The sequence below is a fragment of the Pseudoliparis swirei genome, chromosome 3, assembly GCF_029220125.1.
Source record: "Pseudoliparis swirei isolate HS2019 ecotype Mariana Trench chromosome 3, NWPU_hadal_v1, whole genome shotgun sequence".
Lineage (NCBI taxonomy): Eukaryota > Metazoa > Chordata > Actinopteri > Perciformes > Liparidae > Pseudoliparis > Pseudoliparis swirei.
The window spans coordinates 16760157-16785556 of NC_079390.1; the positions used below are offsets into that span (position 1 = coordinate 16760157).

The 25400-nt window shown below is 39.8% G+C and overlaps 1 protein-coding gene across 4 annotated transcripts in view; it reads left to right on the forward strand.

The window, feature by feature from the left end:
• The first annotated feature begins 964 nt into the window (after positions 1-964).
• amot (angiomotin) overlaps positions 965-25400 on the forward strand; it is a 61026-nt gene continuing 36590 nt past the window's right edge. For 2 of the 4 annotated variants that reach the window (XM_056441293.1, XM_056441284.1), the window contains exon 1: positions 23395-24976. In XM_056441293.1, the coding sequence (XP_056297268.1) occupies positions 24919-24976 (58 nt within the window). In that variant the 5' untranslated portion in view covers positions 23395-24918. Of the gene's footprint in view, positions 1165-23394; positions 24977-25400 lie in introns of those variants that run through there. The other 2 variants (XM_056441279.1, XM_056441299.1) reach the window with 2 other exon arrangements.

Here is a 25400-nt window from a genome sequence, read left to right on the forward strand (position 1 = left end):
GTATAAACTCAAAAGTTATAAGGTTTTGGTCTGACAGAAGAGGGTTCTGTGGGAAGACCTTCAAATGCTCAATGTCAATGCCATATGTAAGAACAAGATCAAGGGTGTGGCAAGCTGTGAGTGGGTTTCTGTACTCTGACAGAAGCCAATTGAGTCCAACAATAAGATGAATGCAGCACTAAGGTAATCATTATCAACATCCACATGAATATTAAAATCTGATGGTGTGTGGCTGGCTGTCTATATAAATAATAGTAATAATAAAATATATTTGTTATATGTAATGTTTTACAAGGTACCCAATGCACTTTTAACATGATAAAACAAACAATATTATATTAAATTACATCATTTTCGACTGATGTGATGTCGTATGCATAAAGATTTTAAAAGCCCTCTGAGTCAAATGAGTGATTTTGAGCTAGACTAAATAAATTGAATTGCATATTCCCTTTCATATTTTTTCTAGTTCAAGATGAGCCTCAAAACAGACATAATAGTTAAATTAACTATATTTAACCGACTCACGCTATATTTGTCAGATATTTTCATTCTTAACAAGATCACTTAAAAAAAGGTTTGCATACTAAAATATTTGACCATATAGGGAAAAAAACTATTTTCTTGAATATTTAGGCTGCATTTTTCGGCTTTAACCCCACTCAGCAATTGAACTATCGATAAACTTGTTCAAATAAACATATGACTTATCATAATTAAATGAATTTGATTAAAAAAGACTAGAGAAGATCGGAGGAGTAGGGATTTCCGTACTTGGAAAAAAAAAAAAAACCTTTACCCCCAGATTCCATTAGGAGAAGTGCACAGGGAGGCGGGGCTGGACATTCTTCTCATACTGCAGACCAGCGGGGGGGGTGGGGGGGGGCGCTTCCTGTTCTCATTTTCTTTTTACGGTAAAACATGAGATATACAGGGAAAGACGAACACTTTGTGGCCGCGAACACGGTCCTTTTACCGAAAGCAAAGATTTAAATGTGCGGCGACACCCACCATTGAACGGCAGCAGAGAGTTGTATTGTTGTAGAGGAGTTTTTCCGCAGCCGGAGGAGTTGCTCCAGACCTTCAGGAAAGGAGAACATTTACAAAGTGATGTTTCGCTGAGATGAAGGACCGCGAAAGTAAACAGAAGAACTCAACTGAAAGGTAATGCGGGCACTGGCATATTGTTCGGAATTTAAAAAAGTTTTCCCCCATGCGTATAAGCTATGTAATCTTGTGTTCTAGTAGCAATGATGTTCTTGAAATGCTTCTTTAGTATCATCAATGCTATCGGTACCAACACGTTGTTTCAGAGAATGCTTGTGCTTTTTCGACTTGTTTTAACCATAGGCCTATCTAATCTTCATGTCAGTCCCAAAAGGTGGTTGGTGGGTGCTCCGAAATGACTTGAGTATTTTCTGAAAATAGCGGTAACTAAAGCTAAGAATGTGTGAAGTGTATGCGAGTGTATCCTTCACTGCATCCATGGCTTTGCTAAAAGAAGGGCTTATTTTTGCGTCGAGTTTTGATTTTGCCACATAAGTGAAGTGGTTCCAGGGGAGACGGAAAAAAAAGTTGTTTTACAAGGTTTCACTGTTTAAAAAAAATTATACAGTAGATAGAGGTAGTATAGGGGTGAAAGTCGATTGAAGTTTTTACCCCAACCTTCATGGCTTCATGCATCCCTGAACACACCTATTTTTATTTTTTAAAGCCTATTATGTCGAACAAATTATTTATTTAAATGTATTCAAAACCTTACATTTCCTAAATAAAGACCATTTAGTGTCAAATTGGAGAAAAAAATTGCTAATAAATTCATGACAACAATTTCACATGCTGTCAGTCTGTTATGTATAGGTGGGTACTGATGCAACATATATTTGGAAAGCTAAGATTATTGTGATTTGATTTATGCAAACTATTTCAAAACAGCAGGCATAATCAACGCCTCACATCAGACAACTAATTAACAAACAATAACAAAATGAAGGCACTCACCACAGCCTCATAATAATCCACCTATCTATAACATTCCAACAAAAACAGTTGTGTTGCATTGGAAAAGGTCCAGACAATCTAATCCAGTCAAATATTTAGTCCAAAACACATACTTGCATAAATAAATACCCACAGACTACAGGATGTTGCTAATTTGCAACATTTCAAATTAGCCAGCAGATATGCCTATAATTGTTTTTGCATTTTCCGTCGTAACTCCCAGTTTGCAGGTAAACATTGCAGATATATTGGTGTGCCTTGGATTGCGTTTTAGGCTAATTTGACAGGAATGGCATAATAATAAATAAAGAAGAGTTAATCTCTCTTTACAATGTGCCCATTAAAATGGAAGACAACTAAGTTTTGTAATATTTAATATGAATACATTTAATATTTAATGGAGAAAACTCTATTAAAGGAACACACTTAAAAACGTTTTTCACAGAAGTCTAGTTATTATTCAATTATAATTAATAGCCCAAAATCACAAATTTGCCTCAGGGCTTTACAATCTGTACACATATGGCATTGTTGTCCTAGGACCTCATAAAAACTCCTCAAAAAGCCAGAAAAAAAAGTCAAAAGTAGAGCAACCGAGTAGGATCCCTCTCCCCAGATGGAAAGAAGCAATAGATGTCATGTATACAGAATAAACAGCGTTACAGAGTTACAACACATTTAATGAATATGACAAATGTATGAATAATGAGTAGTAGGCATGGACCACGATCCATCCATCCACAATCCATGAAACAATCATCTTCTGAGTAGTGGCGAGCCATGCCCTTTCTTGAGTCGGCTGCTCTTCTTACTTTGCTCAACCAAAAAAAATCAAAACCAAAATTAAACCGAAGTTACAGTACAAGTAACATGATTGCTAAATCTAAGCAACACCTACTAAAAATAACTTTAGTATAAACAACAGAGTGAGGTGCTCTTCTAAATAAGAGACACTGCCTCCCCATCTTCTAACTGTAGGATATACAGGACTGTCTCAGAAAATTAGAATATTGTGATGAAGTTCTTTATTTTCTGTAATGCAATTAAAAAAACAAAAATGTCATGCATTCTGGATTCATTACAAATCAACTGAAATATTGCAAGCCTTTTATTCTGATTTATTGCTGATTATGGCTTACAGCTTAAGAAAACTCAAATATCCTATCTCTAAATATTAGAATATCATGAAAAAGTATACTAGTAGGGTATTAAACAAATCACTTGAATTGTCTAATTAACTCGAAACACCTGCAAGGGTTTCCTGAGCCTTGACAAACACTCAGCTGTTATAAATCTTTTTTTTAACTTGGTCTGAGGAAATATTAAAATGTTATGAGATAGGATTTTAGAGTTTTCTTAAGCTGTAAGCCATAATCAGCAATATAAAAAAAAAAAAAAGGCTTGCAATATTTCAGTTGATTTGTAATGAATCCAGAATGCATGACATTTTTGTTTTTTTAATTGCATTACAGAAAATAAATAACTTTATCACAATATTCTAATTTTCTGAGACAGTCCTGTATACTTTGCTGGCCAGTCCATAGGGGACCTCTCTCCTCTGTGCGCCGTCCAGCTGTAGTTTGGCCTGGAGAGTAATAGTGACAGTGGCTCACTTTTCCGGCCCCGTTAGCTTTTCTCGAACCCTGTATTCAATGTTGCGTGCAAAAATTTACAAAAGTCTTAGCAGCAGAATATACTTAAAAGTAGCAATTTAGAGTATATGTTTTATGTTTAATAGACCATTTAAATTATAAATTGACCTGTACTTGTATAAAGTTTTATTTAGTCTTCTGACCACTCAAAGCACTATAACACTACATGACATTATTCACCCTACAGATCATCATACATTGACGAGCTAATGTGCCACCTGTCCATCAGCAGTAACTAACATTCACACACACACTGTAGACACAGCTACGGGAGCAATGTTTAACATTACTTGTCATCAATCACCCATTCACACACTGATGGCAAGGTGCCACCTGCCCATCAGGACTCACTAACTAGTAACTAGTGGAACCGGGTGTCAAACTGCCGATCCTGCCCGATAGAAGGATGACCCTGCTCTACCTCTGAGCCACATCCGTACCTGAGGTCCATCTCGCATAGTCTCACTAAATCCTGTGGGAAATACTAAACTGGCACAGTTGGCACTTTATTTTCCTCGACACTTTAACTGCTGGAAATTCACTTTCGTCACTGCCTTTTGTATATTATATTTAGTTTCCTCTGTATATTTAATATTTTAGTATTGCTATGGTGTTTTATTTGTATTTTCTATTAATGCTCTAATGTGCACCCGCTGCTGTGATCCTGACATTTCCTCACTATGGGACTAATAAAGGAACATCTAATCTAATCTAAACGGATCAAATAAGTATTCATTCTGTGTGGTATATATTTTATACACATTTTGTATTCTTTTATGCTGCAATATCAATGTAAATATATTGTTGAGGTGTAATAATGTAATCATTCTAGTGCCCTTGTTTAAAAAGTACAAGCACAGGTTTGATAATATGGCAATATATACAACAAAAGAGAACTTGGAGAGGCTGGAGAGCAAATACTTGCTTCAGTGACTTCTTATCGCTGTTGATAGATTTCTTGTTTGGGAAGTGGACTTTGATTGCTAAGATGGGGGTCTGTCTGTTGACACGTTTATCATAACTAGTCTGATCCATTGAGGTTTGCTTAACAGAAATAAATAATATCTTCTAGTATAGTACAGTAGATAAAATTACTTAGCTAGACTGCCAGTTTCATTAATGCACTACACTTATACACTGTACAACTTGTTTCCAATAGCTGGCATTGTTTACCTTGAGGAATCCAGTCAGGCAGATGGGATTATTTTCTTAAAGGGGGACCTATTGTACAAAGTTTCAGGTTCATACTTGAATTTCGATTTTGACTAGAACAAGTTGGCACGCTGGAACACTTTATTCTATTCGTACTGTCTGCCTGCATACGCCTGTTCAGTTGTTGAAAAGTTCAATGTCTTCCTCTTTAATCAACTTGCCATAGTCGGGAGACGACATACAGACTTCACAAATAATTTATCCTGCTCTCTGATCAAAAGCTGTCTCCTCTGAGCTCACCCACGGTTCGCTCTCTTCCTTATGGCTCCCCCTCGCTACAGTAATGGTTATTGTGGCTTGTCTCTTTCAAGTGAGCAGAGCTTCCCTTTACCTGCAGCCTGTGCAAGTTGTGGCTGATGCTAGTCAATAAAAGCTAACTTTACACAACCAAACAAAGGAATAACAGTTTTTTTATATTCCATAAAGTTTAACCATTTTCTGGTTCACATTCAATTCAATTCAGTTCATTTGTATAGCCCAATTTCACAAATTACAAATTTGTCTCGGAGTGCTTTACAATCTGTACACATAGACATCCCTGCCCCAAAACCTCACATCGGACCAGGAAAAACTCCCAAATAACCCTTCAGGGGGAAAAAAAGGGAAGAAACCTGCAGGAGAGCAACAGAGGAGGATCCCTCTCCAGGATGGACAGATGCAATAGATGTAATGTGTACAGAAGGACATATTTAGAGTTAAAATACATTCAATGAATATGACAGAGTGTATGAATAGTTCATAGTAGGCATATTCCACGATGGAGACCTCCACGATCCATCAGGCAGATGGCGGTGGGGAGGAGGAGTGGGGCGGAGTCTCAACAGTGGGCGGAGTCTCAACAGGACAGTGGCGTAGTCAGGAGCAGGAATTCCACGACCCAGACCTCGATGATCCATCAGGCAGATAGGATCTATGCCGTCTCATAGGGTCCGATGACCCCATGAGACGTGAAGTCAAAAGGACTCCGGGGAGAAAGCAGAGTTAGTAACGTGTGATTGAGAGATGAAAATTCATCCTTAAGGAGAGAAAAAAGAGGAGATAGGTGCTAAGTGCATCCTAAAACGTCCCCCGGCAGCTATAAGCCTATAGCAGCATATCAAGGGGCTGGACCAGGTGAACCTGATTCAGCCCTAACTATAAGCTCTGTCAAAGAGGAAGGTCTTAAGTCTACTCTTAAACGAGGTGACTGTGTCTGCCTCCCGGACTGAAATTGGAAGCTGGTTCCATAAAAGAGGAGCTTGATAACTAAAGGCTCTGGCTCCCATTCTACTTTTTAAGACTCTAGGAACTACAAGTAGTCCCGCATTTAGTGAGCATAGCTCTAGTGTGGCAATATGGTACTACAAGCTCCTTAAGATATGATGGAGCATCACCAATCAAGGCTTTGTAGGTTAAGAGAAGAATTTTAAAAGTGATTCTTGATTTTACTGGGAGCCAGTGCAGAGCAGCTAGTGCAGGAGTGATGTGATCTCTTTTCTTAGTTTTAGTGAGAACACGAGCTGCAGCATTCTGGATCAACTGGAGGGACCTAAGAGATTTATTAGAGCAGCCTGATAATAAGGAGTTGCAGTAATCCAGTCTCAAGTAACGAACGCGTGAACCAATTTTTCTGCATGTTTATGAGACAAGATGTGCCTGATTTTTGAAATATTACGTAGATGAAAGAATGCAGTCCTTGAGATTTGCTTTACGTGGGAGTTAAAGGACAAGTCCTGATCAAAGATAACGCCAAGATTCTTTACAGTGGTGTTGGATGCCAGGGCAATGCCGTCTACAGAATCCACATCACCAGATAATTGATCTCTGAGGTGCTCAGGGCCGATTAAAATTACTTCGGTTTTGTCTGAGTTTAACATCAAGAAGTTGCAGGTCATCCATGTTTTTATGTCTTTAAGACATGCTTGAATTTTAGTCTGTGCCTTCAGGGTAGTCTGTCATGTAAATCTACACGCACACACACACAAGCAACGGTGTGGATCACGGAGCAGACAGGTCTTCATGCTAAACAAAGCAACTTAGCTGCATCGCATTACTCTGTTTCACAAAAGGCTACAAGGAAAAAAACATCCAACCTACTACCATTGATATTTAACTGGCTTCATTTGAGACTCAAGTTCTACTCGCACTCTCTGTATTACCTAATATAACTTCATTACTCCAGCCTTCAGAGCTTCTGTTTTGAAGATGCTACTGACCCTCGCTTTCATTTTCCAGTTGTTTTGAGATATTTCAGTTAATAAAATCTCAAAACACCTAGAAATAAAGTTAATCCACTGGGTGTTCACGTTTGATCAGCTCTTTTTTTACACAGGTTTTCAAATAGATCGTGCAGGTTAAAAAGAGAAAGTGTGTTCTTTTCTTAAACTTAAAATCCATGAATACGTGACCTTTAATCCTGAATTTGACAATTTTGTCAATAAATCTCGTCAATAGCCCAATTTTTATTCCAACACAGACCAGACTTTGAGCAGCATTCCTGCAAAGTTTGTGAGGGTTTAGGGATGCCCACTGTCAAATTGTAGGGTGCTTGAGGGCTCCCTCACAGATATTTCTTTTCTTGCACACTTTCCAAGGTCCACATTTCGCAGACATCGTCTTAACAACAATGATTTAATGAGGCAAATATTGGGACACATCGTCGGGCTGTGGCTCTCAAATATATAGAAAAATGCTGACTCTTAAGCCATCTTGCAGCTTAGATCCTCAGTTGGGGCTGTTTCGGCTGCTCCAAAGTTGAGGCTTACACCAAAGGTCACAGGGCTTTATCCCTCGGGACCCCTCAGCTTTGGAATACCTGAGGAGATACGGCTTGTAGAATCGGTAATCTCTTTTAAATTTCATTAAAACATTATTTAATATTTTTTACAGACTGGCTTTTATGTTTATTATGCTGTACTGCTTCATTTGGGTATTTAACTAAATTAATTAATTTAATCTCTCCATTGTACTGTTTTGTCTGCTTTTTGGGGCCTTTCTGTTGAGCTTTCTGTTTTAATGCCTTGTTTTGGCTGTTGTAAACTGTTACGGTTGAGTTTAGAGCAAGGCCCCAAGAGACATGTTTTTAATCCACGCGATAGCCTCCCAAATTCATACATTTAGTTGAAATGTACTGCAAGGGCTGCTTTGGTCATTATGTGTATAAAATCAAATATTAATTTTTACTAGACATGTGTAAAGTTCCAGGAGTTTTTGAAAATCACAAGCCACAAATAAACGAGCTGGCTTGTCATGGCGAATGATGCGTTGCCATGTATTCCAACAGCTTTCAACTTAAACTCACAGTTTTCGCACATCATCAATTTCTTAAGGCTTTCCTTACAAAATGTGGTATTTTTTATGATTACATGCGTTAAATAATAATTTTAGCGATTTCTATGGGGCCATCTCTAGTGCTCAGCCTCTAAAAATAGTAATAATAATTCTTGCAATTTCAATAAGGCCTAGAAAACCCAACTGTTGGTCGCTGCTCACGCCCAATTAATAATCCCTTCAATTTTAATAGGTACTTGCTGACCAAGGTCTGTGCTCAGGCCCTAATAAAAACCTTTGATGAACAATTGGTCCTCCACTTCGAATGTGTTGGTGTCAGACCCTAACATTGCTAGTGTGCACATGGGTGCAAAGGTTCCTGGGTTCTTTTGCATCCTAAAGTCCTTAAACACCTTATCATCAACTAACAAAATCCAACATTGCTCAATTCCTGTTAAATGAAGAATCTTTTTTTTTGTTCTCATGTTCTTAAAAATGATTGCAATAATGATCCCACCAAACTTTGTGAACATCAAAAGAACTTTATCCAAACCCTGGTGTAAGGCCCTAATACTTTTCCAATGCAAGTCTTAAAGCCACTAGGGGGCGAACATGTTCGGAGACGTGTTCTGCCACAAACAAATTCACTGTCCAGTGCCTTGACTCTTTCATTGCTTTTAATCCTTGCTCTGTGACACCGTAGCATATGTGATGGCACATTGTGTTGCCACCCAATGTGGAGTCTTTTTAAACTAAAATGACAAATATAACTAAAATGACAAATATCGAAAAAACCAAACTTGCCTATGAAATCATTTATTCTTGCAAGAAGAGTCACTGTTACAGAGTCCCACAGGAGTCTGCCAAGGGTGAACTGCAGAGTCAATGAAACAACATGTATTTAAGGGAAACAAGAAGGAGGAGCCAGAAGGAGATATTTGTCTTCAGGTCCTTTGATGAGTAATCAAAATGATCAGGTTCCTTGATGAGTAAACATTGAAATATCCTGGGAATTCTAACACCTATCAATCAGTCTTCATCCTGTCCTTTGTTATAATTTGTCGCCACAAGTGATTGTTTTTGACAAAAGGTAAGTGGGATGTGATGCAATATACTTACTAACCTTTACAGGAGAGAAGATAATTTACATAAACCCTTTACATAGTGTCAAAGATAATATAACTCAGAATATATGAATTTCCCATTAAACATAACATTAGCAATGTCCAATACTATTGTAATACATTTAGGGCTGCAACTAATGATTATTTTGATAATCGATTAATCGGTTGATTATTTTATCGATTAATCGGATAAAAAAACTAAAATACTTTAATTGTCAACCCTTTATTCAAAACAGGGTCCGTACGGTCATGGAAAACCTGGAAAAGTCATGGAATTTTTAAATGGCTATTAGCAGGCCTAGAAAAGTAATTGAACAAAATAAAATCCCAAAATATTTGGAAAAGTAATGCAAATTTGTTTTATTCAAATTTTAATTTACACGGTATATATACGGTATGCTTTGGAATTCTCATTGTTAGTTTAATACTACATCTTCTCACTTTGTCACGTATAGACAGAGTTTTCACAAAATGTTTAATCATGGACATTTGGTTTAAAGTCATGGCAAGGTCCTGGAGATCCACTGGTCAGCATGTGATGAACCCGTCACAGAGTGACAGCGGTTTACTCTCCTGAGCAGTGGTCCCCATTTGGACCGGCACCCTGAACAATATCAGAGACGCGTTCCGATTTATTATTTTTTTCACCTGGCCCGCTGCCGTTGAGATTGCAGTGAGACGCGGAAAAAATGTGAAGTGGTGCTCTTCGCAATAAAACATCTTTGATGGGACGTGCCGCGTCTCGGCCAATCAGCGTTCAGATGTCGACAGCGTTTGGGAAGTTAGGTTAGCTTGAATGTTAGTCCGCTACATCTGCTGCTGTCACGCTGCACGGTGTAGCGATGCTAACAAAGTACCCGTACGTTAAAAACGATGTGATTTAGCATATTTTTAGTATCGATACTTCATTAAAAGAGCGCACGATCAGAGCTCACGCGCTGCTCCGCTCCGTTAAATGTTGTCTGTACGCGCAGCACTCACAGCGAGTGGCGTCGTGGCTTATCTCTGTTGCCTTTCTCCGTGGAAACATATTTTCCGCTATCCGCCACGGAATAAATAACCACGTTTTCTACGTTATACTCTTGTGGAAGTGCCACACACGTCGTGACATGTAGCGTCCTGGTGTCTGGGTTCATAACGTCACCCGTAGGCGCACTTAGCTCCGTGAATGTCTCCGACTAAGTGAATGACTTCCGCATCCAGCGCCACGTGAGCAGCAGCAGCCAATTAGATTCATCAACAGAGGAGCAGCTCAGCGCTGATTGGCTCTCACAACGCAGCGTTCTGTCCTCTCCCTCCGCTCTGGTTTCCCCTGCACCGCTCTGCGCTCAACTCAACTTTGTTTATACTCCGCGACTTATTGAGCGCCGTAATAATCGCGCGACACAACGAATCGATAATGAAATTCGTTGCCAACTATTTTAATAATCGATTTTTATCGATTTTATCGATTCGTTGTTGCAGCCCTAAATACATTACATGTTGGTTACAGCACACCACAGGATCACGTTGACTGGATCACGTTGACACGACCACAGGTCCAAAACTGTTTGCTTCCCATCCACACCTGTTCTCCTAAGCAGGCACTTACCTATATGCCTTTTAATGTGCCACCCTGTGTTCAAATGTAGGAACTGCATGTCCCAATTCACCCGGTGTTTCCCTCCAAAGATAGAAGAAAGCAACACGACTACATTTCGGCTTCAGCACCTGGCATTTGGGGCTGTGGACATATCCGACAAACAAGTAATGTTAATTTGTAACACCCTGTTCTGTTTCTCCTGTGTGTTCTGTGTCTCCTCTGTGTCTCCTCTGTCTTGACTGTTTCATTCCCTGCACCTGCCCTCAGCCACCCTTGTCTCGTTAATGTCTGATGCCGTACACCTGTTTCGCCCCCTATATATTGTGTCAGTCTTTCCCTTGTCTCCTGTTGGATTGTTGTTTATAGTTCTGTGTCTTTCGGGCTGTCTTCCGTAAGGATGGGTATCGTTTGGATTTTTTCCGATACCGGTGCTAAACCGGTACTTTTAAAACGATACCGGTGCCTAAACGGTGCCTGAATCGATACTTAAAAATAAAAAAAACGCACAATGAGGACATTAAAAACCTCTTTGGCCATATTCCCTGTAGAAGCCGTTATCATAGAGCACTGACAAACAACGGATATCAGACTGTTAACATTCTAACATACACAATATATGTTCTCCATTATATGATGTGTGTGTATATATATATATATATATATGTATTGTCATGTGCATATCTTATAGGCTTAATCCTGTCACTGTTTTGATGGAAAAAGAGAACAACCAATTAGAGGTACTGAAGATGACGTGACAAATAAAGTTTTGCTTCTGAGAGCGAGAGTTCCACTAAAACAAAGTGATGCCCCACATTCTTTATTCCTCCGTAATTATATTCCCGATAACACCAGGTATACAGCCAGGATCGCTGTACGTCCTACACATCTGCTAAGACTGTCACACTCGTAGCTAGCGCTAGCTAAGAGCTAGCTTAAACATGGTTATAATGGCTAATTTATTATTTGTTTGCCTACTTTTATGAATGCAAGACTTGCAATCAACGTTACGTTACTAATCTGAGTTAAGGCTGCTCTTTTATTCATCGGTCTCCACTAGGGCTGCAACAACGAATCGATAAAAATCGATAATTAAAATAGTTGGCAACGAATTTCATTATCGATTCGTTGTGTCGCGCGATTATTACGGCGCTCAATAAGTCACGGAGTATAAACAAAGTTGAGTTGAGCGCAGAGCGGCGCAGGGGAAACCAGAGCGGAGGGAGAGGACAGAACGCCACGTTGTGAGAGCCAATCAGCGCTGAGCTGCTCCTCTGTTGATGAATCTAATTGGCTGCTGCTGCTCACGTGGCGCTGGATGCGGAAGTCATTCACGTCGTCGGAGACATTCACGGAGCTAAGTGCGCCTACGGGTGACGTTATGAACCCAGACACCAGGGCGCTACATGTCACGACGTGTGTGGCATTTCCACAAGAGTATAACGTAGAAAACGTGGTTATTTATTCCGTGGCGGATAGCGGAAAATATTTTTCCATGGAGAAAGGCAACGGAGATAAGCCATGACTCGCTGTGAGCGCTGCGCGTGCAGACAACATTTAACGGAGCGGAGCAGCGCGTGCGCTCTGATCGCTCTTTTAATGAAGTATCGATACTAAAAATATGCTAAATCACATCGTTTTTAACGTACGTTACTTTGTTAGTATCGCTACACCGTGCAGCGTGACAGCAGCATATGTAGCGGACTAACATTCAAGCTAACCTAACTTCCCAAACGCTGTCGACATCTGAACGCTGATTGGCCGAGACGCGACACGTCCATCAAAGATGTTTTATTACGAAGAGCACCACTTCACATTTTTTCCGCGTCTCACTGCAATCTCAGCGGCAGCGGGCCAGGTGAAAAAAATAATAAATCGGAACGCGTCTCTGATATTGTTCAGGGGGGCGGTCCACATGGGGACCACTGCTCAGGAGAGTAAAGCTGTCAGTCTGTTTGTGACGGTTCATCCACATGACCAGTGGATCTCCAGGACCTTTCCATGACTTTAAACCAAATTTCCATGATTAAACATTTTGTGAAAACTCTGTCTATACGTGACAAAGTGAGAAGATGTAGTATTTAAACTAACAATGAGAATTCCAAAGCATACCGTATATATACCGTGTAAATTAACATTTGATTAAAACAAATTTGCATTACTTTTCCAAATATTTTGGGATTTTATTTTTTAAAATTACTTTTCTCGGCCTGCTAATAGCCATTTAAAAATTCCATGACTTTTCCAGGTTTTCCATGACCGTACGGACCCTGTTTTGAATAAAGGGTTGAAAATTAAAGTTTTTTTATCCGATTAATCGATTAATCGATAGAATAATCAAGCGATTAATCGATTATCAAAATAATCGTTAGTTGCAGCCCTAGTCTCCACGTGTTCAGGGGGACCGGTGACGGTCTCCCCATCGCACCCAGCCTGACCACTGATGTGCTCGGCACGGGCCTCACGCAGTCAAACATGGTGCATGCCTCTGCTCTCAAAGTTAAATATGATAGGCTAACCTGCTGACAGGGCAGAGTTGCCAGTGAAGTTCAAAATAATAGTTTTTTTCAATTTCAATCGGTTCAGGCACCGGTTTTTGGTACCCAACCCTAGTCTTCCGTGTGCCCTGTATATTCCCGACCTGCCTGCCCTGGCCCCCGATTCTCTGCCTGCCCCCTTTTGGACTTTTTGCCTCATTAAAGAGTTTTTTGTTGTTCATATCGAGTCCAGCCTGGTTCTCTGCGCCTGAGCCTCACCCCGTGACATAACCCTGAAATAATTAGCTTGCACTCAGTAAAAGTGGCATCTAATAACTCACTGGGTATTCAGAAAACGTTTCCCAAGCAGCAATACATATCAAGAAAAACATCAGCTTCCTGCCATCTAGAGATGCTCCGATCAGGTTTTTTGGTGCCGATCACTGAAATCAATTCAATTCAGTTTATTTGTATAGCCCAATTTCACGAATTACAAATTTGTCTCTGAGTGCTTTACAATCTGTACACATAGACATCCCTGCCCCAAAACCTCGCATCGGATCAGGAAAAACTCCCAAATAACCCTTCAGGGGGGAAAAAAGGGAAGAAACCTTCAGGAGAGCAACAGAGGAGGATCCCTCTCCAGGATGGACAGGTGCAATAGATGTAATGTGTACAGAAGGACATATTTAGAGTTAAAATACATTCAAGGAATATGACAGAGTGTATGAATAGTTCATAGTAGGCATATTCCACGATGGAGACCTCCACGATCCATCAGGCAGATGGCGGTAGAGAGGAGGAGTGGGCGGAGTCTCAACAGTGGGCGGAGTCTCAACAGGACAGTGGCGTAGTCGGTAGCAGGAATTCCACGACCCAGACCTCGATGATCCATCAGGCAGATAAGATCTATGCCGTCTCATAGGGTCCGATGACCCCATGAGACGTGAAGTCAAAAGGACTCCGGGGAGAAAGCAGAGTTAGTAATGTGATTGAGAGATGAAAATTCATCCCTAAGGAGAGAAAAAGAGGAGATAGGTGCTCAGTGCATCCTAAACGTCCCCCGGCAGCTATAAGCCTATAGCAGCATATCAAGGGCAGAGACCTGGTGAACCGGATTCAGCCCTAACTATAAGCTCTGTCAAGGTGGAAAGGTCTTAAGTCTACTCTTAAATGAGGTGACTGTGTCTGCCTCCCGGACTGAAATTGGAAGCTGGTTCCATAAAAGAGGAGCTTGATAACTAAAGGCTCTGGCTCCCATTCTACTTTTTAAGACTCTAGGAACTACAAGTAGTCCCGCATTTAGTGAGCGCAGCTCTCTAGTGGGGCAATATGGTACTACAACCTCCTTAAGATATGATGGTGCATCACCAATCAAGGCTTTGTACGTTAAGAGAAGAATTTTAAAAGTGATTCTTGATGTCGAGTAAAGAGTTCACACAGCATTAAGGATTGGAAAAAAACAACTGTTTTGTGGGGCTGTTACACTTGGTTTATATTCGGCGTAATGAAGCCGGTACAAGATCTTATAACGTCCTATTGGATTTCCGGTCTTGCATGAAGGCTCCGAAAGCTGTTGCAGCGTTTGGTTGTTTAACTATGTGATCGCTGCATGTGATCGCTGCATGCGCACTCTGCACTTTTCAGACATAAATGTCACTGATTGCATAGTTCAAGGTTTGCTGGTTTGAATATAACTTGAATTTTCTTTGCAGTGACCACCAGTATGGCCTTTCAGCAGCTCAGCCAACACTGCGCAGTGAAGAAGTAGAAACTGTGGTAGCAATGGGCAGCACCCCGAGGGAGTTTCCTGAAAGGGGAAGCAACTGAACTTATTGCAGATAAAGATATTTTTGTTATCCGAGCAGCATCATTAATAGAATATGTAAAGACAAGATTTTCATCCTTCCCAGTGTGGGAAATCTTGGGAGCTTTCTTGTTGAACCTGTATCGGTTTCGTCTACCCGTCAGTTCAAATACCTGAGGTTGGGTTCCCATCTATGTCATTTTGTAATTACACCACCCAGCTTGACTCATGTCTTTGTTTCTACTGGCTTCTGTCACTTTAAATGTCAATAACGCAGACTCGGCACTCTTCTTGATGTCAAGTTTTATCTTACATCCTGAAAACGTTCCTTCTTCAAGGCTAATTTCGCAGTGGAGACAACAATCGGTAAAATTGGTCCAGTATTGAGCAAGTGTGCTCCAGCCTCAAAACAGGCTGCAATATCGTCCTTCGGTGCAATTACACATGGTCAATGTACATCTACTAAAAGTTCTTGTTTTTGACAGTGACTGTCTCCATTTTTCTTTAGCTTTCACTTGCTCTGGTCTGTTTTTTATTGTGTCTAACCAGGCATTTTACTGATACAAACTTGAACAAACACTGGCTGTATATGACGATGTTTACAATGCCAAGGATAAGAGCTAAATCTCCCAAAGTTTTTTCATAAAGTCGATCATAAATAGATTTTAAAATTATTTCCATTATAGCCTCAACAATACTGAAGTCATAAGGCCAGTACAATAAAATAAAAAAAACTTTACACAGCTGTCAAAATGTAAATAGGGCACCATGCAGAGGTCTGCAATTTGGCTTTGGTTTGTGAACATAAAGAAGAAAAGGTGAAGAGGCGGAGTGTTTCAACAAAGGGCTGCAGAAAGCCTTTTACAATTTGGGCAAACCTTCAACATATTATAGCTGAGACAGGTGTACTGTTTTATGTTACTGTCCTTTTGACACACAGAAGAACTGTGCCAGTTACCTGAACAAGACCAGACGGCCATGATGGTGTGTCTGCCCTCAGGCCAAGAAGCAATAAAGATTTAAATCAGTATGGACATCAAACAACTCAATAATCAACAATAATTACACAAATCATTTCAAACATCAAAACACATTAAGACAATGTGACTACATCCCATATTTTCCTGTCATGTCTGAATCGGCTGTCTATCTTATTTAATTAAATGACATATATTTGGTAAATGGACTGTACTTTTATCGTGCTTTACTAGTCTTCCAACCACTCAAAGCACTTTAAAACTAAATGCCATCATTCACACACTGATGGTAGAGGGGTTAAGCCCAAGGACACTTTGATATGGACAAGCTGAGGATCAAACCGCCGATCCTCTGATTGAAAGCCGACCCTGCTTACCACTGAGCCACAGACGCCCACATGCTAAGCACATGTCTCGACACTGTTTGCTGCATCAGACCAAGATGGGACCTGACACTTTATTTTCTTGAACTGCACTGTCTTCCTTCTGAAATGAAAACAAACAAAAGAGTATCTGCGTAGTACAATAGCTGAGGGAATGTCAAACTCTGTATTAGACATATCTTTTTATAATCGCAGCAAATAAGAAGGAACCATTACCCAGCAGTCCATGTGCTTGTTGTTTAGGCCACAAACGGTGAAAAGGGGAAGTTTTATATGTCGTTGACGGTTGGCAGAGTAAACGCTAATAAAGCAGTTACACTGGTGCACAGGTATGAAGGAGTGGCTCAGTGCTGAATGGTTGCCAGATCCACCTGTCTCTACCTCCCAGCCCCACCTGTTGGAATGAGGGAAGAGGGGGGTTGGAAATGGAAAGATAGGTGTGCTGCCTCAAACCTGCACAAGGTAGATATTAATGAGACACTTGGTGAAACAGACAAACATTGGATTAAGACTTTATTTTTCACTCTGGTTTATTTTAGAAGAATATAAGGGATTTAAGACGCCACGGTAGGACTGTTTTTGAAACTTCTGAGCTCGTTTTCACCAGTGATTCTAAGATAAATGGCATGAGAGCTGACTACAAGTTTATGCGGTGGAGGTTAAAATGGGTCAATATGTAATTTAGTTTGGGCTATAAGGTGTTCAAATACAATGAAAAGGCCAGCAATTAAGTTGTTATGTGAATAGGAGATTAAAAATGGCTTTTCAAAGACATGCAAATAAAAGATGTTTGTTTAATAGCACAAACGGGACCGTATCGGTCGCTAATAAGTTTGACTTTATCTTGTTTTATCTGTTGTCACTGGGATAGTCATTCTTACATACCTACTTTCTCTATTTTATTATTTTTAAATGTAATCTTTCCATAGCAGTTGGCAATAGAATGTCTGGTAACATTAACATCTAAAAAGTTTTGAACAGAAATGAGAACAACTGAACAATACGCCTAAGATTAAATGAGTTATGACCAAAGAATGTGGCAGTGTGGAAAAGCATGTGCATACTTGTAATTTAGGACGTACTTTGGTTTTTCGTTTTAGATTCTTGATAAGCATGACAGGTCACAGTGTTTGTCAAAGTGAAGTGTTTCTTTAAGTTCTAAACGTATGTATTGACTGGATGGATATATGCAGCATATGAAGGTGCACAATGATATCTCCATGTTAAAAGCACTCAACTGTAAAACTATAATCTATAATTGGAAGTAAGTGGATGTTTAAGTGTTCCAGGGATATCGCATGTGGATTGTTTCTGACACTATGATGGATTATAGTGATGACCTGCAGGAAGAAATTGTTCTTTTGTGTAGTTCAGTGCTCTTTTGTTCCCTATTTTAAGGGAGAAGTTGGAACAGGTTGTGTGAAGGGTATGTGGACATGCAATGATGTGTTCCTGCTATAACCTGACTCTGACTATACCATCCTGGGAGATTGTGGATATCATGTCATTTTGTTCATTTCCAAATGCTGCACTTTAAAGGACCCATTGTATGCCCATTTTTCCACAAGTTGATATGGTTCCTTGGGGTCTTAATGAAATGTTTGGAACATATTTTGGTCAAAATACCACAAGAATAATTTCAAACAGCAACCTTTTTACCCTGTCAAAAACACCTACCCACAGATTTACCTGTTTTGAGTGCCTGTTCCTTTAAATGCTAATGAGCCCGCTCCCCCCTACCACCTCCCCCCTCCTCCACGAGATGCGCTCGCCTAGCTGCTACCTGCCTACTGCAGATGAAGATAGCGTTGTGCAACCATATCGTTTTGAACCAGACTCAGACCCTGAACAAGAAGAGGCTCCCGAACAAGTTCGAGAAGTTAGGGCTCAACAGGACGTTTCTGAATGTCACTTCTACATTTTTCTTTTTTGTTTGTACATTGGCTAAGGTCTCACACTCTTGTGAGTGGTTTTGAGAGCATAGTGGTGCTAGAGATTCGAGTACGTGAATAGTTTGTACATGTATGAGTATGTAGCAAATACAGTGTGTTTATGTAAGTTACTGTTTGTGAAAGTGTGTGTGTAAATGCAAGTAACGGGAACGCCATAAAGATATAAATGCTACATGAGTAAAGTTCCATCTGTAAACTAAAGTGTTATCTGACAACAGTAAGTGACCAAGCAGGGGCGGGGGTAACGTTTTTACCTCCATTAATTAGCGCTTAAACCTTGTTTACTTATTAAATCGTTGTATTTGATGACTTATGACTCATGTCTGTAATATGAACACAACTTTCAAATAAACTTTACCTGCAAAGTTGTGGTGGGGGGCGGTCCAAGGCCATGTAGCCAGACTCCCTACATGGGCGTGCTTCAAAATCTACGTAGACGTTGGTGGTGATCCCATTTGACGAACTCAAGCATATCGTTTCTGACATAGAGGAACCACAACAAGCCGCGTGAGTTGTTTTTTTCCGGCGTTTTTGTGTTGGGAGACATGCCAGATACCCAAATTAATGTATAGAAGCACTAAAAAAGTGGAATTTTCATAATATGTCCCCTTTAACAAACTTCTCTTACAGATTTAATCGGTTCAACTTCAAATTTGGTTAATACTATCTGAAGACCTTGGTGCTAAAACATAATTAAAAGCTTTAGGTTGCATAGAGTTGCTGATTAAACAGACTGTAGTCACTCTACTACCTTTTTTAATCTGGGCCAATTATTATGTTAATAAATCTAAATACAAAGATTGACTCGTAGTCATCGCGCCAACTGCTGGCAGACAGACATCTGCGTTATGTGACAGACTTCCTCTGATTCGGTGTCTGAGGGAGAGGTACCACAAGTCCTTCCTTCCTGCTGCTGTCAGGCTGCACAACAAACTGCAGTAGATTGCTGGAGATCCTGGCAAACTCATCACTTTACTCAGCACTTTACTTTACTCAGCACTTTACTTTGTTTTCCCCTTGTATATTTAGTATTAGTTTTTAGTTTTTTAGTATTTAGTTTTGTGTTTTATAATTATTTTTATTAATGCTCTGATGTGCACCGCTGCTGTGATTTTAGAAATTTCCCCACTGTGGGACGAATAAAGGTATATATCATATCATATCATATTATACAGAATGTATATTAGGTGGCCTTCTATTGATATACAACCAAATAAAGCAATTTTTTTCCTGCGTCATCTAGTCACATGGTAAACTAAGGAAGTAGTGCCAAATCCAGAGCAATGCATTCTATGCAGGAAATAACATCTAATTTGTTCGTGCTGTGTGCTTGGGTTAGAGAAATGCTAAGCAGCATCAATTACACGCAATGTACGCAAAGGTGTGAGGGTCCAGTCATCGCTGCCGGCAGCTTTAATTTCTGCCCGAGGGCCTTATAAACTGGTGTAGGGACCCCATTGCCTATCAAAAAAAGGTCACTATGGTTGCTTGATGACTAGTTTAGGACGCGTGTGATTAATGATGCAATGTTCAAGTTTTAAACAAAGGTAATTTATTAAGAATTGTACACAAAAAGAAAATAAACCACGATCTCTGTCATAACCATCAAATAAATCAATTCAAGACACTCCTTATCCTATATACACCACACATTAATGTTACACGGTGTATCGATACTAAAAAGGTACTGCGGTACCCGTACGTTAACAATGATACGATTTAGCATATTTTTAGTATCGATACTTCATTCAAATAGCACGCGATCAGAGCAAACTCACTATTCCGCTCCCAGTCAAGCTGCCTGCACACATTGACTGCAAGGGGGTGGGGCTGCCTAGCACTTACTCACAGCGAGTGATCACTGGAGAGACATGGCATTAAGTGCAGGAGCTTTATCGATCGACGGTTCTCGTTTTTTTGGGAAAAAATATGCCAGAAGTGAAATCTGGAAGTACTTTAGCTACATTGCAGACAGCGAAAGAAAGCTCACTGACATACAGAGACCTGTCTATAAAACTTGTTTCAAAGCCACACAAACCAAGGTTTTTCACCTCAAACACACATCTGTAACAGATTCAGAATCTGCTTTATTGGCCATGTATATGTGCACATACATGTCATTTGACTCTGGTTACATGTACGCTCTCGTCGTATATACATGTAATTTACAAATAGCAGGATAACTAAATAAAAGAAATTGAAGACTCAAAATAGCAACATGTACAATATATAAACAACAACAACAGTGACAATGCATTGGGGACGTTAGTGCAGAAAGAAAGTGGTGATAGTGCAAGTAGTGCAGATGGATATCTCTGATTAAGTGTTCATATAAGTGACTGTCAGTGGAAAGAAGCTGTTCTTGTGTCTGGTGGTTTTGGCGTACAGGGCTCTTTAGCACCTACTAGGGCTGCAACTAACGATTATTTTGATAATCGATTAATCTGTTGACTATTTTTTCGATTAATCTGATGAAAAAAAACAACTAAAATATGTTCCGCCACGGAATAATTAACCACTTTTTCTACGTTATACTTCTTGTGGAAATCCCACACACGTCGCAACATCTAACGCCCTGGTGTCTGGGTTCATAACATCACCCGTAGGCGCACACAGCTCGGTGAATTTCACACCGACTACGTCTGGATAACTTCCGCTTCCAGCGCCACGAGAGCCAGTTAGATTCACCAGCTGCGGAGCAGCTCAACGCTGATGGCTTTCACAACGCAGCATTATGTCTGTCCTCTCCATCCGCTATGCTCTTTTTTCTGTTGCGCCACTCTGCGCTCAACTCAACTTTGTTTGTACTCCGCGACTGCCGTAATAATCGCGCGACACAACGTTGTTGCAGCCTTAATTACTATTATAGATAAATATACCAGTATCGTATTTGTGGCATCATGTCGTATTTGTGGTATTATATCAAATTCTGGTATCGTATCATGATATTTATGGCAGGTATCGTATCGAAGTTCTAATTTTGGTATTGTGACAACTCTACCACACATTGTCATCCTTTCCCACACGGTCCAAAACTGTGTACTCCTGCCAATCTAGTAACCCCTGGCCTTAGTGCTACTCCTGGTTGTATTGACCTCTGTCCTTATCGACAGCGACCCTATGCCCTAAATCGACTCTACATGATCAGATGCTTTCCACATTTCACATGTTTGATTAGACTCCAGGCCTGAAGACCTGTCCAGTCCAACTTTGAATCAGTCATAGCGCCACCTCCTGCTAACAGGAAGTTAAAATCTCTATACTTTGGCTTGCTTCTCTTGGTATGTAAATCAAAACACTTCCACACAAATCTAAGATGTCCATAACAGGGTTTTTCCTGGGTCAAAATGGGTCTTCGGTGCTCCCCATTTTTTTTTGCCGCGCACGGTCTGTATTGCCATGTCACCGTAATTAGCAGACATCTATGTATCTTTTTTTCTTCTTTTTTCCCCCCATAAATAATGGAGGCAATGCTTGAGGAAATCATTTTGCTAAAATAGATCGGCTAATAGATTGACAACTAGAGATGCACCGATCAGGTTTTTGGGTGCTGATCACCGATCACTGAAATCAGTATCTGCCGATCCGATAAAACCGATCACGGTGTCGATTGAAGCATTCTATTTATTGTGTAGCATTATTGCCTAGGACTATGAGGAAATACATATATAAAGCACCTCAAACATTAAAGAAATTACAGATTTCTTTAAACATTTAGGACTTTACTTTGAAAATGTCCTAATTGATACATTAAAATTGTTTGATTGCTATTGTAAGGGATTTCAGATATGTATGGAACACATCTGCATCATTCATTTCCTGGAACTCTTGGGGAAATCTATATACAGGACTTTTTTTAACATACAAAAGTCTGACTTATTTTTATAAACTCTTCCTTGGTGCAGTAAAATGTTTTAATGTTAGCATAATTTAAGCTAAATCTCAGAAACGATCTCTAAAGATACAAAATCAGTTCATTGTTTACTTTTATATGTTCGTGTATGATTTGTCGACATCTTATTTTGAAAAACGGATGTTGTTTCACGTGGTTCTTTCCGCTAACTTTGCAAAACCGGATGTTGTCACTTAAATCCTTCCGCTAACGTTATCAAAACACTCGCGCGTTGCGGTGCGCCGCGATTGAAACGTCTGATAGTTCTCGTACATGTTACGTCATCTGATCGGCCAAGTTTAATCGGCCGTTTTGAGAACGCCGATCAAAACCGATAATGGGAATATCGGCTGATATGGATCGGCGCCGATCAGATCGGTGCATCTCTATTGACAATAGTCCAGGTGTATTCGTGCACGTCGGGCTGTTGAGTGACCAGCAGCTGGCCGCTCTGTCCATTCACCTCACAGCATTGATCAGACAAGAAGACACGCTTATTAACTCGATTACTATTGATCAAAACAGAACGAGGGTTCGGCTGTAGCCTACTTGAAACATACTATTGAGAACATTTTCAAACACTTTCACATTATTTGTTGTCTTTCTGTCGTGATGATTGTTGTTTGTCATGTCCAAATGTTGCACCTACCAAGAAAAAAAATTCCTTGTTTGTGTAAACATTCCTGGCAATAAAACTGTTTCTGATTCTGATTCTGATATTCGCTGACATGCACGTGATGAACACAGTTTTTATTTTTTTTCCATCGCAGACTTTTTTTGCCTTAGGCGCTCGGGATTTGTCATAGGCGCTCGGGAAAACGGCGTAGGCGCGCGCCCACATGTTCTCTATGCAGGAAAAACCCTGCATAATACCAGCCCACAAGGCTTTTGATGTTTCGTGTAACACCTTTGCAGTGGTGACCCATTCTTTAACGAAGATGCTTTTGTAACTAATCTTGGCACACATTTAAAGTTCTAAATATAGTTAACTGATATGATTTTAATGCTTCAGAGTGGAAAGACAACTTGATAGCGCCCCCTACAAAGTTACAAGAAAGCAGTCCTTGGACTACGTTTGACATGGATTTACAATATTTGGGAGGTCCATGTCTCACATGTAGACTTAAAATAAAGTCTCCTGGGACCATGTTCTAAACTGTTCTGTACTGATTTTTCCGTTAATCTTTACCTATTCTAGGTGCTATACGTTTATGAACTCCTTCAATTTGGTCAGTACAATCGAAACACCTTACTAATTAAAGTTTTAAAATGTTGATGTTTGATCCATACAATTTCTACATTCAAAATAAGTCTCTTGGGACCATACTCTAAAGTCTAAACCGTAGCAGAAGTCGGCCATTTTCAGTTATGTGTGATTTTTCCGTTAATCTGTGTCTTTCTTGGCACTAAGTACCCCTCTTGAGGGCCCTAGGGGCGTTCTGGGTGAGACCTTCTGCAGCAAACATATCTATTTAAACATGTTTGGAGATCAAGAAAATAGCTGACAATAGTTTTACAGCCATGTCAGTAGGCATCACTGTAACTTACCTGAAAAGCAGTAAACAATGAGAACACAGGTTGGATGTTGAAATGAATAATCTACACTACATTCTGAAAATGCAGAAGAAGCTAAAACTGTTTACAAAACATCGGCAAATGAAAACTCAGTGTGTAATTTAAATGTTTGAGTAACAGTAAATTCACCCCACTTTTCTCTTTCAACCTCTGTACTCACTGCACGTCCTTTTCTCTTGTATTCCTCACTTGTCTTCAACAATGTGTATTACCATATTACTGTCAGACCCTCCAGCACAAAAACACTAGAGCACATTCACACTTTTTTCTACCGGCTTTCATATAAAATAGTTGTCAGAGATGCACTCAAAAAATTCAAGGTTTAATCAAGCCCTGCAAAATTACTTGCATCAGCAGTAACTAACTTTCATACACCTTTAGGCACAGCTACAGGAGCAATGTCTTGCCCACGGAGACATTGACATGGGCTAGCGGTGCCGGGGATCGAACCGTTTATCTTCTGATTGAAGGATGACCCTGTTCTCCAATGATCCACAGTCGCCCAGTGGATACAAGAAGTGGTGAACTGTTTGCAAAGCATAATTTCCAGCTTCACTCCATGTAGGAAAAAAACAACTTGGGCTGTGTTTTCTGGCGGCCGGGTAAGCCCCCCACCCTGCAAAGATGCGAGGGCCCGTACATCATACAATTGGCAAGCCTAACATGTTTAGAACCATCCCACTATTCAAGCAAAACATACCACAACAGTCCGGCCAACTGAACAGATGTGGTGTAGATGAAAGCTTGTGAAAATCTCAAAAAGGAAAGTTTCTTCTTCTATCTTTGAGAATGTAAAAGTGTATCCATGTGTAATGGAAAGGTTTGTAACCTTGGATTGTTGGTTTAGAAAACATTTTTAATTTTGTGGAAATCCTTGAGTTTAATATATGCCTTTTGGGTATCTAAACTTCCACTAGATGCAGAGTTTTCTCTGTAAATAGTTTTTTGTCTTAGCTTGAAGATAATTAACCAGTTGCTGACATCTCTTCAAAGCTAACATGTTTTCTTTTGTCTCACTTTTTTATTTTTTATTTACAGATGTTTCGGAAAAAAGCATCTTCCTCCTTGAGAATGAGAAGAATGCTAGATGAGAAAGGTGCTAGATATAATTATTTATTTCTTTAATCTGAAGAAAAAAGTGTAAAATGAATTAGTTGTTTATATTCAGTGTTGTCAGAAAAAACCACATGAATGTCAATGCAGCGCCCCCAAAAACTAAATTGTAATAAACATAAAAAGACAAATGTGAAAACAATTAAAGTGTATGTGAATAAGTAAATCACTTTTTTTCACATGCTTCTCAAGATTAAAAAGAAGATATTATACGCAGGCTCTTTTAAAAGAGGAAATTATTATCTATATTTGCACCCTTTTACAGCAAAAACATCCCAGGTGGTTTCAACTTTGACAACATTGTATATGCAACTGGGAATAGATTGCTTGTTTTGTGACTGACGTGGTGTTTCATTTAATTTAAACCAATTTTTCCAATGACAAAGTTTTCTACTTTTGATTAGGTC